At 42.0% G+C, this 16,018-nt stretch overlaps 1 protein-coding gene across 2 annotated transcripts in view; it reads right to left on the bottom strand.

The window, feature by feature from the left end:
* Brinp1 (BMP/retinoic acid inducible neural specific 1) overlaps window positions 1-16,018 on the bottom strand; it is a 190,417-nt gene that overhangs the window by 23,170 nt on the left and 151,229 nt on the right. For both annotated transcript variants that reach the window (XM_010602913.2, XM_010602914.3), the window contains exons 6-7: window positions 13,687-13,923; window positions 8,470-8,692 (exon numbers count right to left, since the gene is read on the bottom strand). In XM_010602913.2, the coding sequence (XP_010601215.1) occupies window positions 8,470-8,692; window positions 13,687-13,923 (460 nt within the window). The remainder of the gene's footprint in view (window positions 1-8,469; window positions 8,693-13,686; window positions 13,924-16,018) is intronic.

Raw genomic sequence — 16,018 nt, forward strand, 5'->3', positions numbered from 1 at the left:
GCCACAATGAATGTAGTCAATATGTACTGAAAACTAATAAAAATAAAAATTAAAGAATCTGAACTGTTCAAATAATGTACATTTATAAGTTTCCAATTAAAATAAAATGACTCATTATGTGTAGTATTATTAGCATATCACACAGCTCCCACTTTGTGTCACATGAATATGTTCATCCAACTCCACTTTTTCAACTAAGCAACAGACAGTCTCCAATTCTGCTGGATTAGGAGACTTTTGCTTAGACGTTTTACTGTGTGGTACAAGTGGCATCTATATTCTATTACCGGCTTTCCTAGGTCAGGTACTCTTCGAATCCCCTTGACACACATGGGGAACCTGAAGTTTGGAAAATTGTAATAGTGCGTGTGACAGTTAAACTGTATCATTAACTTGACTGGATTCAGAGGGGCCAGGGGATCAGTAAAACACACTTCCAGGTGAGTCTGGATGGGTGGTGCGGACATGACTTTGGGTATTTATCTGATCCCCGGCCCTTTCCTTTCAATGATGTGGCACCCCTGCTCTGGCTGCTGTGGGTGAAGCAATTATCCTCTGCCAGTCCCTTCTACCATTCCCTTCTGCCTTGGAGCCAGAAGTCTCTGCGTGGAGTGAACGCTGAAACCCTGAGCCAAATTAAATCTCTCCTCCTTTAAGCGGCAGATGTTGGGTGGTCTGTACCAGCAACTGCTAAACCAACTAAAACACTGGTCCAAGTTCACACTCCTGGTAAGGGGTAGTCACATACCTTGAGCTGTCAGAATCTAGAGACTAAAGTCATAAGAATCTTAAAATCTATGACCTCTAAGTTATGTGGCTATATTTTGTTAGAACCATCCTTTATTTTATGCAACAGAAACATCTGGAAGGAGAAATACCATCAAATATCTAGGATCTATAACTGCTGTTCTCTTCTTTAAATCAGCATTATATTTGTATATTATTTAATAGTTTAAGAAGAATTAGCACACATATCACATAAAGTGACTGTGGTACTAACTCCACACAGTAGCTGCTATTATTCTGACTGTGCAGATGAGGAAACACAGCGCTCAGATTGTCCGCCAGTCTAATCAATTGAAACTGACTTGAGCTCAATAAAATAAAAGATGCCATTACCCTCTGTCCCATTTCAGGAGTCTATGGAGATTTGGTCTAAAGGCAAATAAATATAGGGTGCAGAGAGAAGTATGAAAACTAGGGTACACACTGAGAGTCATTGGGATCAAGACAACGATTATCCTGGTAGCCAGAATCTTTCTACAGATACCAATTAAATACGTGCGCAGCCGATACAGTTCAGAAGCTAAAGCCCCACGATCAGAGCCTGAGGTTGATGCCTGTGAGAGATTTCAGCTCAACAATGCATAATTATACTGTGCTGGGCTACGGCCTGGACGGCCGGGTCAAGGCCATGTGGATTTGAGAAGTAAAAATAACCCAAAAAGCAAGAGTCATTGAAAAATGCAAATAATTATACTGCCTGCCCTCTAGTTAATGTGGCATGGGTGTGCTTTGCCCTCCAGCGCTGTAAGTAAAAAATGAGAAAGCAGCGGGATACAGAAAAGAAATATCAAATCACATCAACATTAGCTATCTATACCTACTAAGAATTGTGCCTCATTTTACAGAATAAGCTGAGATGTGTCTGAGTCTGCTTAGATCCTTTTAAAAATTTCTTTCTTAACTTTTCGATAAAAATATATTTCCCAGAGTAACACACTTAGCAAGAGATATTTGCAAGATCTTGAATCCAGTTTAAAGCAATCTCTCATTCCAGTTTCCATTTCACCCAACAGTCTGAACTTTGAGCTGGAGGGCTCAAATTTTAGACATGGTCTGCTTGGAAAGCCCCTGAGTGACCCTGGACAAGTTACTTAATATCTTTTCAACTAAATTTCTTCATGTGTAAATGAGAACAATAATCTGAACATGTCCACCGTAAGTTAAAACCTATGGATTATTTACAGTGTAATGATACTCAATCTACAACATAGCTTAGAGGCACATTCTGTCTTGAAAATAATTTATTTCTCTAATCCCTGGACAAAATTGTCTAAATACCTACTATGGGCCAGGTAATGTGCTACAAATTTATGAGGAAAAAAAATGATAAAGAGTATACAAAGAGTTGATAGTCTCATGAGAGACAGGGATTAATAAACAGATAAACAAAGGTACAATAACAAACAGATTGAACTGAGACGTGAGCATGCTAGAAAAGCACATACAATAAGTCCTGGGACAGCCTCGCAAAGCACATAACTCACTCCTGGGGAAGAACAGTTGAGCTTAGATAGAAGATTAGGTAGAGGCTACCACAGGAAGGAAGAAGGAATGCACATTCCAGGCAGAAAGTGCCTGTTTAGATGCCTGTAGAGTGACAGAGGGCATACACACACACACACACACACACACATAGACACACATATGCACACACACATATAGACACACACACATATATACACACTCACACACATATAGACACATATATACATGTGTGTATATATGTGTCTATATGTGTGTGTAAATATATGTGTGTGTGTCTATATGTGTGTGTGTCTATATGTGTGTGTGTGTGTGTGTGTGTGTGTGTGTGTGTGTGTCCGTAGTGATCTGAAAGAAAATTGCTGGGGTTGCGGCTGGAAAGGTGTGAAACAAGGAGAAAGCAATTGGCAGGGAGCAGCTCAGAGAGGATCTGTGATCACTTTAAATTGTCTCCAAAACACTGAATAGTTACCAAGATGTTTAAAACAGAGACGGGACAAGACTGAATTTATGTCTTAAGTAAAAATTCTGATTCAACATAATTGGAAAGCAATCAGAGCAGATTCTAAGAGTCTTAGTTAAAAAGCCATTGTAATTTCAGGCAAAGGAAGGTCTTAAGTTTGAACTATGGACGACTCATTAAAATTGACTAATTAGCATCATTTGAAAGCAATGCTAGTCCAAGATTCAATTACTGACCTTCTACCAATATTTTTCAATTGCACTCTTACTTTCTCCTTCCTTTTGGTGTTATTTCTCCTTTGTTGGGAAGGACCTCAGAGATAATTAAGTTCCATTGTTTTCAGACTGTTTTAGCAAACAAACAAAAAAAAATCATCTTATTTTTTTAAATGAGTTTTAATTTGGCATTTCCATAAAGAAAAGAGCTAAAAGAACTATTCTAGTTAAAAGTGAGGCACAACCGATAAGTACTCAATCTCATTCCCTCCTCCTGCAAGGGGTGTCCTGAACACAATATCCTTTTTTGCAGACCTTGAGGTTAGACACTGATGTTTTCCAGGCAATGGCAATGATGCATAAAATGCTTTTCAGTGCCTTGCGCAGGACTAGCAGACCAGGTGGTCAGTAAATATTGACATCACTGCACAGAAGCCGGTTGGATTCAGCACTTCCCGTTATGATCTCACGCATCTTTTCTTCCTCTCCCCATTCATTTCTACTTTCTTTGCTTTTTTACCCTCCCTCTTTTCCTTCTTCCTCTCCTTTCTCTGTCCTTCCTTCCTCTTTCTCTCTTTCTTTTTCAATAAAAGTTGACTTCCATAAGCACGATGCCCAGTTTTTAGTCTTGTCATATCATCTAAACACCATGAACTGTCTTACCCTAGGATGGGTAAAAAAATATGGAGGTTACAAGAACAGATCCTGCCTGAGTTTGCATCCTTCTTTCTACTTTAAAAATGATCTTCAGAGCTGAGAGTGGTGGCGCATTCCTGTAATCCCAGCGCTCTGGAGGCTGAGGCAGGAGGATCACTATGAGTTCGAGACCAGCCTGGGCTACACAGTGGGTTCTAGGTCAGTCTCAACTACAGAGTGAGATCCTGCCTCAAAAAATCAAAAATAAAGATCTTCAGTAAACTACCTAACATCTATGTACCTAAAATTTCCCATTCACAAATTGGGTGGAATTAGTGCTACTTCAAAGGATTTCTAGGATGATCAGATGAGATGAAAGCCATAGGACAATGCTTTGTGCATAGTGAATGATTTAAAAGTGTTAACTGCTGCTTGTTGCTTTGGACCAAAACTCAGCCCTGTTCTCCCAGTGAGTTTGGCTTCAAGCTCACCCTGCCCGTACAGCCTTGTTTTAGAGAGTACTTAGATCTTAAAAGTTTATGAACCATTTGTGGTTAGCACAATAGTGACCCTCTGAGGTGAGCAGGTATAAATTATTGTGACATCTTACAGATGACAAAACTAAAACTTAAAATGTCTAGTGCCTAACACTAGGAGTGACAAAACTCAACGTTCATCTCCTGTCTGTTCCTCTTTATAACTCTGCATATTGTAAGGTTCTCCAGATGATAGTACAATCCACAGGAACTTTCCATCTGGGCTTCTGCTTCCTTGGAGATAGCCAACTTCAGTACCATAGTCTGGTACCATGGTCTGACCCTTGGAGGCTAATTGGAAACCAAATGCAGTACCCCCCAGGACTCAAACAGAACCTCACACAGGAAGGGCACCCAGGGAACAGTTGGTTGGGTGGTAAATCCCTTACCACCAAGTATGGTTTGGAATCAGCCCACAGCTTTCCTCTCAACAAGCTCTGAGCCTAGTATTGGGATGGGTCTTATTTATCACGGTGCTTCCAAAGCCTGGTGCACAGTAAGCTCTCCAGAAATGTTTGTTCAGTTGGCCTGCAATGAGCCCAGACCTCCACAGCACAAGTCTGCCTGGTCTCTGCTTGAGCTCCAGAGTTGATTTAGGGGTTCACAAATGGGGGCTGATTGTGAGGTGCCTCAGAGTTCCATTCCCTGAATCTCAGTACTCCAGATTCGAGCTTATAAACTCTTAATCACGATTCATTCATCCCTCAACCTTTGTAAACTAACCCTGACTTTAGTAGCATTATCCATTCCAACTACAATGCTCTTACTATGGCACACAACCTTCCCTTTTTGCTACACACTGCTAAAACCCCCAAACAAACAAACAAATAAGTAAACAAACAAGGAGACCTTTCCATGGAGTTCAGCTAATGGAGCATCAAGACCTTTCTAAACTTGTCAATTACCTGCCCTGCAAACTTGGATACATTAATTACATCTCTGCCTAATCAGTTCCTTCCTCTATTCAATGTATACAACAGTCTACTTCGTAGAAACAGAATCAGGATCCCATGAAAAACTGTGTCATCGTTATCGACACCTGGTCTTATTAGGTAATCACTGTGGGCTAAGATATTTATGTGCAAAATATCAGTGTTAGGACAAAGGACAGTAAGGAGGAAAGGAGCTGTCATGTGTTGAATGCCTTCTATGTGACAGACTCTGCTCTATGTCTTTTCAGTAGGGTAAAGCATCAAATTCTTAAAACAAGTCACAGAGGCACTATTATTAGCCACATTTTACAAAGGAGGAAATTGAGGCTCAAAGATGTCAGTGGCTTCCCCAAGAATTACAGTGTAAGAAGTGACAAAGCAAGAATTTGAACCCAAAAAGCCTAATGTCAGAATCTTAGCACACAATCATCTTGATTACCTTCTACAATAGCATCTTATTAAATGGTTCTTATTGCTTTCTGATTTCATCATTATTGCTCTTACTGTTGTTATTAGTATTGATTAACCTCATTTTGCCTTATATCTGGCATGGTCCACGGCTAGTGCTAATTATACTCAGTATCTCCTATGGAATCTTATAACAAAGTAAAAAAGAGACTCCCCCAGGTTCCAACACACAGATCTCTGAAACTGGGCTGAGCTCTTAGACAACAGTATAAATTGGAAACAATACTCTCTCACTTCCAAGTGTAGGTAGGAAGGAATCTTAACAGCTTCCTCCTTGCTGTTATGGCACTTCTACTGTGAGCTCTCAACTGCCATGGCACAGGAAGGCCTAGCCCCAAGGAGAAGGCACAGGTAAGAGCTCCGCTTGACAGCCCCAGTAGCGCTCACAGCCGACAGCAGCACCCACTGCCAGCTCTGAGAGTAAGCCACTCTGAAAGTCCCACCCAGACAATCTCCCCAGTTACGCCAACCCCAGCCAACGTAAGAGACCCCCAAAGGTACCAAGTCAACCTACAGAGTCATGAAAGATGATAACACTGTGTAATCCATGAGACAGTGACTTTGGGATGAATTCTTTTGTATTAATTTCTAAGCAAAACATCCCTTTTGTGTCACAGCCCAATCATAAATTTCCAGCATCCCTTGAAGCCAAGTTCTAGCAATATATAGCCGATCGCTCACCAAATGTTAGAGGTAAACATCTCTTTGAAATAACAATAAGTTAATTAACATTTATTAACCTTCAGCACATTATTAACCTTTTGGTGACTCAGTTGTCTTATTGATAAGTCAAAGAGAGTTATGTGCACCTGGTTCAAAAGGCTGTAGTGAGAAGGAAATTAGTTCATATACCATTGTATGATGTCTGATCTTTAGAAATCTCTTTCTGCGTGTGTGTCTTTGTCTATCTCTGTCTCTGTCTCTCCCCGCTCCCATGTTTCCTTTTAACTCAGCCTGGTACTTTATTAGGCTCTTTAAATTTTAAAATCCTAATCCCCATGCTTATTCTGACAGCAAGCTTCGTTATTCAGTTTTGCAAATGAGGTACAGGTATTTATATAAAAAGCCCTGAGGCTGGTAAGTGGCAGGATGAAGCAGGGCTTTGACCTGTGTGCAGCTGATGCCCTGTGCTCCCTCCCTCTCCTGCCAGCTTCAATGCCGCCCCTCAGCGAGACAAGTAAAAATTTCAGTGGCACCTGTTGCAATCGTAGCACCTGCTCAGAGGACTCATCTCCAGCAGAGTTCAACAAGCAGACAGATTGAAGCTGAGCAATCAGTTCATTTGCAAACACAAACTTGCTCAGCTAGAGGTGGCCCAAGGTTCCCAGTGTTGGTGCCTCTGTCTGACACTGCTCCATGGCAGAGAGGTGCCCTGACGGCCTGAGAAATGCTCATTAAAGCCTCAGATGTAAATGCCAAGAAGCAGCCCACAGCCAGGGCAAGCAAGTTCAGCTCTCCTGGGAAGGCTTCAGAGCTCACCTTCCTTGGGCTCTCACACCCCTGTATCTGCATTCGATGCACTTTAAGTGAGCCTAATTGAGTGACTTGCCAATGGTGGTAGAAGGCCAGACAGTCTCTCCAGGTGGGTGCGGCAAGAATGTCAGGATCAGCTTTAATTTCCTAGACTGCACAAGGACGTATACGTGTAAATACACTAAATAGGCAAAACCTGCTAAGTTTGACTTGCTTCATTCTTTCAAAGAATAGATTTCTTTCCTTTGAATGACACTGAAGCCAAGACCTTCAAATATGAAATGAATTACAGCAGAGCTGCTCTGGTGGAAGGAGGTTGTAGAGCAGCAAACCTGTCTTCTTGCTGTCCTGTGATGCCTTCAAAGAAAACTTGAGACACCACTACGGACAACTGCTACCAGCAGACTGGAAGAATAAATTGGAATCACATAGATTCCACTCCTGGCTCCTTCCCTGTGTTAATCCTGAGGGGAAGTAACTCCTAATTCTTTGAAGACCTGTACCCTGTCTAGCTAGCTCATCCTTGTAATCTGCACACCATCTATCATATCCCTAGTACATCCATGGTGTGACTGGGGCAAGGTAAGGCAAGCCAGGCAACTGGGCTCTTAAGGAAACATACCTTGGGTGTGCCTGCACTCAGTGACTGAGCAAATGAATGCGTCCTTAAACTATTTGCTGTGTATGTCCTATTTGTTTTGCCTCACCCCAGACATCATCTAAAGCCCCCAGTGAAGAAGTTGACTGATAACCCAATTTCTTTGCCAGTATGGTGGGTATACAAAAAAAACCTACTTTGCTAGCAATTTTAAAATTTAACTGATAGCACATTTTAAGCAACCAGAATGCCATAATATCGGGGCTAGTGCTGTCTTCCTTAGTCAGGTGGATCGGACAGAATGCAGAAGTGGAAGTTCATGGTATGACCTCCTTTGGTATCCCTGGGGAAGTGGTTCTAGGACTGCCCATGAATACACAGATTTGTGGATTATCAAGTCTTTTATATAAAGTGGGGCAACATTTGCATGTAACCGAGGCATATCTTCCTGCATACTTTAAATCATCTCTAGATTACTGGTAATTCTTAATACAATGTAAATGCTATGTAAATCATTGTTGTGCTGTATTGTTTAAGGACTCATGACAAGAATAAAAGTCAGAATAGTTCGATGCAGACGCAATTTTTTTTTTTTGGCATATTTTCAATCAGAGGTTGGCTAAACTCCTGGGTGTAAAAACTGCAGATTTGCAGGTCTACTGCATTTTCAGGAAATAATGTGCAATCCAACGTGACCAGGGCCAGTAGGTGAGAAGCTAGAGGGAGTGCAGAGCTTCTTGGTCTGGACCATGCAAGGCTTTGATTACCACCCTCAATGAGCCATCTGTACTGCATGTCCCTCTGTCATCGTGAGTGTGAGCTAATGAGCACCAGCTGCCAGGTCAGGGCCGCCAGTGGCAGAGGTGGTAGTGGCACATACCTCTCTCTAGGCAGCTGGTGGTTGGGATTGTGGCGGCAGCGTACGCTGAGTCCAAAGAGCTTGCGGGCCGTACGCTGAATCTTCTGCCTCTGTGCCTCCGTGGCACTCTGCAGGAGCTTGTAGCGGTTCTGCAGGTCCCAGTCATTGCCCCAGTGCTGGTGGATGCTACCAATGGTCAGGAAGTGGTTGCTGGGGAGACGCTTCATGAATGATTTAAACTCATCTAGCAAGACACAAAGCCCAAGAGAGAAAGGCTAAGCATAACCACCCCGTCAGATGCCCCTCTAACATGCCGCCCCAGCAGCCCATACCGGAGCCCTGCACATAAAACCCAGTTGTATGAGGGTCATGGAACACTGCACTTGGCCTGCTCTGCTCCTAAAAAGTGGGGCAAAAGCCACTGAGCTTTTTGATGCAGTGAATCTGCATATCTGCATACAACATCACTGCCTGAGACAGGGCTTCCCAAACTTCTGTCATCAGAATGCCAACTTCAGGATAATATTCACATCTCCTTTGTACTCATTCTTACAGAGTCTTTGAATCAAATCACTATTTACCAGTTAAAAACTGAAAACAACATTTTTATCCAATTCTACACAGAAAATCACGATTGCATGACTCCAGCAGAGAATTCACCGTGGAAATAAGAATGAAAAAAACCCGATGTTAATAAATTCCAGTCAGATACTGTTGTCTGCTAAGTGATGGAGTCACCACGCCTTCTTTCACTTTTAAGCATAAGAAATTAATGCGCATGGGCGAGGTGTTAAAGAAACATTAGCACCAAACTGAAACTTTTTCTTTGATATAATCTGAAGGTTTGACAGGGAATGGAAGAAGACAAATCTCTCCACTCAGGCTCCAAGTGTTACTTGAAACAGTGTGTGTGGGACGTCAGAGATAGTCTCACACGGGGGAAAAAGTAAGCAGAAGAGATGACAAAGATCTCTCCTGTGTCCTTGATGAAGCTTTTACTTCAGTTTGTAATGCTGAGTTTCTAAGCAAAATTTTGGGCTACAATTTGACACAGCCCTAGAAATTATTTAGTTCGGCTCTCTGGCTCTCCACGCAGACTAGTGAAACTGAAGGTCAGAGTGAGAAAATGATTTTCTGAAGTTAACACAACTCGTGAGGAACAAAAGCTAGGTCTAAATTCTGAGCTGTTGTTTTCCAGTCTAATACTTCCTGCCTCCTAGTTCCACCATTCTCCTCCAGCTCTGGGAAAAGAGAAGGATAGGTGACTTCGAAGGAATAAAGGTCCATGTTTTATATATAATATAGTACATTATAATATATGAGAAAATGATTTTCTGAAGTTAACACAACTCGTGAGGAACAAAAGCTAGGTCTAAATTCTGAGCTGTTGTTTTCCAGTCTAATACTTCCTGCCTCCTAGTTCCACCATTCTCCTCCAGCTCTGGGAAAAGAGAAGGATAGGTGACTTCGAAGGAATAAAGGTCCATGTTTTATATATAATATAGTACATTATAATATATATATATATATATATTTAGATAAATATATATTTAGGAAGAGAGAAGAGAGCAAAAGAAAGAAAAGAAGAAAAGTAAAAAGGGAAGAGAAGGGGAAATACTTTTACTTTCTGTTATAAATCGGCAAGGAAATTTCACTCATATTGCACATTCATTTCATTTTTTAAAATGCTTACATAACTCTCAGGAGGTACCAGGCACAACACAAAGCACCTCACACTGATAACTGATTTTGCAGCAAATCTTTGTATCGATGTGGCAGGCACTTTTAGGGACCCCCATTTTATAGCATTAAAGCACATCAATCAACTCACTTTCCCAAGGTCAAAGCTTGGTTCCAATTTGTGTCTTCTACCTTAGTATATTACATTTTCTGTCAGTGTCCTGAGGCTCCAGATACGGAGAGAAAATAAAAATAAATAAATAAACAAAAAAACAAAACAAATAAATAAATAGGTATTGAAAGCCCAAGTCTTTGACTCCTAGAAAACCTTAGGTACCTTGTTGTAGACAATAAGACTTTGGAGAGTTCATATCACATTTCTACGTCCAAACAGCTGTAGAACCTTTATTCTCTCAAAGCTTCAGTTTCCACACTTGTCAAACAAGTAAAATAGTGTTTAACCCAGATGTTGAGAGAGTGATACAGGGCAGTACCCACCTCAACACTGCCTTGCACAGAAAATAGTGAGTGGTGGGTAGCAGAGATGACAAGTGCTCTGGTTGGATCTGGAATGTTCCTCAAAGGTGTGTGCATTGGCACTGGGTCTTCACTGTGGTATTACTGGGAAGTAAGGAAGGCCTAGGGCAGTGATAGTGACCTTTAAGAAAGCGGGTGCACAAACTACAACCCAAAACTCACTTATTTATTACAAAGTTCCAACTCTGCAATGAAACCCAAAAGGTTCAGTTTAGAAAGAATTCATACAAGTCAGGATGTCATCTCCGTGTGGTCCTGCATGCTCACTACAGCATGTGTGCCATAGGTGTGCCATTAAGAGCCCAGGGGAAGGAAGTTAAGCCATTCAGGCATGTTTTGAAGGGGATATTGGGACACTAGTCATTTCCTGTGTTGTCTTTTTTTACTTCCTGGCCACAATTAGATGAACAGGTTTCCTGCGCCATCACAGGCCTAAAATAATAGGGCCAAGTGAAAAGGAGCAGAAACCTTTCAAACAGCAAGTCAACATGAACCTTTCCTCCTTTGAAGTTGATTATCACAGGTATATTGTTCCTGGTATGGAAAGTTGATGAATAAAAATAGTGACAAGAAACTCTGCCCTGATTGATATTCTGTGAGCTGGCTGGAGGCAGGAGATGGGAGCCAGTCTCACTTTTCTCCAGTGGAAGACCTGTTGCTCATCTCGTCATGGGCTCTGTTGATCTGAGAGGATGTAATGGTCCTTTCACTGAACCCAAAGTCAGATTAGCGAAGAAATATAATTTAAAAGTTTAATGCTTTCTCTTGACTATAAGGAGAGGAGCCCTTCTCTAGAGTAAGGAAGCAGACAGCCTTCCATTTATATATAGAAATTGGGTCCCATTTGGCCACCAAATCTATGGAGCCATCAAGGAATCCATGGCTTTTACTTTGAGCTGCTCATTCTTTCTGCCAAATTACCCTGCACTGAGCAGTTAAGGCGAAGAAGGGCTGAAAAATCAGAATGAATCACAATCTCAAGCCACAGATGCAGGTGTAAATGGATGGATTTGTCTTAATGGGTAAAACTCCTTCTGATGGAGAATTACAAGAGATCTGGAGAGAATGTATGCCTTACGGAGAGGAAACTGTGGCAAAATGATTTCCTTTTCTGCAGTGGCACAGCTTTCTATTTCCTTACTCACCCACTGAAGGCGGTTTCTCTTCCTTGGGGACGGGGGATGTATCCCAAAGTTGCCCACCACTTGTGTGTAGAGCCCTTATTTCCCTCTGCTTTTCAGCAATCAGTAGAATTTCTCTGTGAAAGCTTTTTATCAAATGCCTTTTTTGTTTTAGGCCAAATAATCATAACACATTTCCATCATGAACCTCTCTCTCTTATGGGTTCCCAGGATTTCAAATAGACTAATGGGTACAGTTTCATAAAATATCTACAGCGCCATTCAAGCCGCATGAGTCTGAAAGAGCAGAAGCCCTGATGAACTGTGTGCACCCAGAGCGAGACGGGGGCATGGAGTTCACGGCAAATAGTTGCTGCAAATGCTGTGCCACAAAGCTCTGCTTTTATCCGTGATGCTTCGTGGCTCCAAGGTAAGATTTTGTTTAATCAAAGGGTTTAAATTCAAATATGAAAAACACAAACATGTCCTCTCATTTATCAGATGTGGGAACTAAAGCCTGGGTTGGAGTTAAGGTAGGATTCATAAGGTAGGATTTCGTTTCTAACCCTGCTGTGAGCACTGGATTTGGAACCAGGGATTCCGTAATCAGTGTTGTTATTTACTAACGGTGTAACCTGGGGAAAGATTCGGAATCTCAGTGTACTCCTTGCTGTATAATACAGGAGCATCACTGCTTGCTTTAGTGGAACTGTTATAATAGATTTAATGGATAAAAAGCTGTTTTAAAAACAGGAATGCTCTACATGCAGGCCCATATGTTCGACAGACATTTGAGCGCATATTATATGCTAAATACGTACTTGGCCTCGCTTGGAAGTCTTAAGAATTCTCAAGAGTACGATGTCCAAAATTGAGCATACTGTCTTCTTTCCAAACATCCCAGGGACCTAGCTCAGTGAAGGGCAGGAACCCCCATCAAGTTATTTAACACGCATATGAAAGATTGTTCTTGGATATCATTTAAGTCAGTTCTCTCAAGTTTCAGAGCCAATGTGACATCAAATTTGATAATTTTTCCCTCTAATTATCTCCGCCTCTCTGCCTACTTCCTGGGTCACTACATGTACTATGTGCAATCTACTCAGTGGGTCATTTCTCTCCCAGGCTTCTTGTGCCTCCCGCTAATCACCTTCACCCAATCTAGCACCAACAGTCAGACACTGAAGTGTGACCCCATGGCCTTTTTTCTGACCATGCTGATCGCATCCACCTTTAACTTCACATTTGTTTGGGACAACTCCTCCTTCCTTACACGGGGAACTTTGAGATGTTGCTATCATTTGCATCACTGTATAAGGAACGCCTGATTTTATGACAAAACTGAAAGATCCACGAAGGCAAAGATCCAACTTTAGATCTTACCCCATTTATGACTTTGGGCAACTGATCCACCTGTCCTGTAACTCATTTTTCTGATCTAGGAACAATGGGAAATAACTAACTCAACAGAAAAATGACTTACAGCTTTGATAGTCTTTGAATATCTCTATTTGTACATGTATGAAAACACACGCATGCATGCAGTCATACAGACCTCTGTTCATTTATTATGCACATGCGTGCACACACACACACACACACAAATATAACTACTTTGGGCTCTCTACTCTCTAGAATAGTCTTACTCTGGCTTTTAGGTACACCAGAGATAAAACACATATGACTACAACCAATCACCCTATTCGACCATCACTCAGTGGAGATTGACTGAGTGCCTACTCTGTGACAGCTGTTATTCCTGGCTCTGGAACCCCCCGAGGTGACAAAGTCGGCGTCTGTGTTTTCCCTCACCAGCAGTCTTTGTTCTAATTAGATGAAGCCCCTTCTCTAGACAGGGCCCAGGGCCTTTCGCGCCCTGGTGCTGAGTCCGGCTGTCTACCTGAGTTTTCCAGATCCTTGTACGCCTCTGCCCACGACTTGGCCATGCTGGCCAGGGTGTGCTCCATGACCTGGATGTCGGTGACGGGGCAGTTGCACTGTGGAAACTCCTCGGCGCACTGGCAGCCGCACTGGCTGTCCTGGCACACGTATTCCCCCTCGCCATTGCACATGATGTAGCTCAGGGCCGACTGCACGAACTTTTCCTGCAGATACTGAGGGAAGATGATCTGAAGACCTGTTTGAGAGCAGCAAGAAGAGAAGACGGAAAGGTGAAAAAAGGTGTTGCATTAGCAGTTTCCAGAGGTGACACATAGGCATCTACGGCTGCTAGCTTTCTCCCTGTGTACTGGAACCGAACTATGTCTGGGCCTATCTAGGCACAGACAGGCATAATCAGAGAGACTTCCATGTGCAACACTTCAGCTTCGGCTTTTCAGATCATGGCCTTGGCCCCCTCTGCGTGCTTTACACAGTTCTGTGACCGAGAAGACAGCAGATCTGATATCTCCCTTTCCATTTGAGGAAATATTACTCATTGAACACACAGGGCTAGTGTTTATCGTTCCTCATTCCCTTCACTTATTTTCTCTCCCTTTCTTAAAAGATGTATGAACGCTATTTATGAAGAACAAATCCTGAGGAAGGCATTAAAGTCTACAGATCTTAAAAAGGAAAATAACCACAATCTCTGCCATAGGGGAGTTTTCCAAATACTCGGCATGGAGAGACAGGGATGCACATCTTCATAGCACAGCTCTGTAGGCAGATAGTGGAGGAAGCAGCTGGACAGAACAGAAAATAGCAGGGAAACCTGTGTACCAAAAACAGAATCTGGGCAGGTGAAAAAGCAAATGAGAAAGCACTGTGTTAAAAGAGCGAGAAAGATGCTTTAAAATGAGGAGCAAAAAGAGCAAAAATATGATTCAAAAAAGTCTGAGAGACTCAGGTGAGTGAAACAAAGTTGGACGGATGGGGTGCGCTACTGCTGGGAGACAGGTTGTAAATAGGGTTAGAGGTCAGAGTGCAAAGGCCTTCAGTACAGACCAGAAATTTTGTATTTGTACCTAATGAATCCATAGCCATATGTTGGTTGTTTTCAAGGGTTAATGACCGGATATGACTGGAGCCGTAATTTAGCAAGAACATTTATATTAATAAACAGTCATATCAGTGAAGAAGGACATCAGAAATAAATAACTCTCTCTTCTTTGCTCTAAAAGTGAAGAAATGAAGGTCTAGTAAGGGGACGGGGTATGAGCCCTGGAGAACACATTTTATGATCTTTCCTTTGTACCTGAATGATCAGCATAACCTTGCAAGTGAAGACCAAAGAATGATTTACGTGGACATGTGCAGTTCTCTGGTTCCTTAACAAGTCATCACAGTACAGTCTTTATCGCCCATGCTGCCCACACAGAACTTCAACTCTAGATTAACCAAACTCATTGCCTGGGAAGCTTCTTTCCACCTCATCTGAGCTGCTAGCAGTGATAGTCTCCTCCGATACACATGAAGGTGACCGCTTTTACTACCACTATGTAAGGGAAAACTACATTCTAACTTGGATAACTAAACAACAACTCTTTCGTCATTTATGCTTCATGACTACCTCTCATCTTTCCCACCAGGATAAGGGATCTGCTGAATAAGCTTGGTATTTCTTTCACTTTGTACTTCAGGCTTGTGTTTGCAGAGCCCAAGATCTCTCTCTCTCTCTCTCTCTCTCTCTCTCTCTCTCTCATTTCAACTGGTCCTCATATAAAAGCTAAAGAGAGACGACTTTCCAAAAATGTACTAATGTACTGTGTATTCAAAGAAGACGCCTCCAGCATGGCTTATGGCAGGAAACCACAGTCCTGAAAGAAATAGGTGGACATTGCTACCTTTGAGCATCTCACTTTATTGCCGAAGTCCTCTCAAGCAAAGTATACAGCCTCAGCTCCACTTCCCCCCTCTGCTCAAATGGAGATACTTCTAGTATCTACACCAGAGGAACAAATGAAAAATTTCTATAGATTGTGGGGAAAACTTCCTGGCCCATGACAAGTAAACAAATGTCATCTCTTCCTGTTTCTGAGGCAATGAAGACGAAAAGGATGATATTGATGGTGATGATGATGACTGTGTCACTACTCCAACTAAATTTTTACAGGTTTGACAGAACCTTCAGGATAAATAAAGCAAGAAACAATAGTGGCAGGTATTTAATCAGAAAAGGGACATTTTTGGAAGGCAAGCTTCAGATATTTGGAGAGCTATCACAGATGGAAGCTTTAGAATTCTGTGACTGCGGAACGACAGTGCTGCTCAGGAAAGTGTGTACGTTATCT

This window comes from Fukomys damarensis, unplaced genomic scaffold, assembly GCF_012274545.1.
Source record: "Fukomys damarensis isolate Sample0158 unplaced genomic scaffold, DMR_v1.0_HiC HiC_scaffold_36, whole genome shotgun sequence".
Classification (NCBI taxonomy): Eukaryota; Metazoa; Chordata; class Mammalia; order Rodentia; family Bathyergidae; genus Fukomys; species Fukomys damarensis.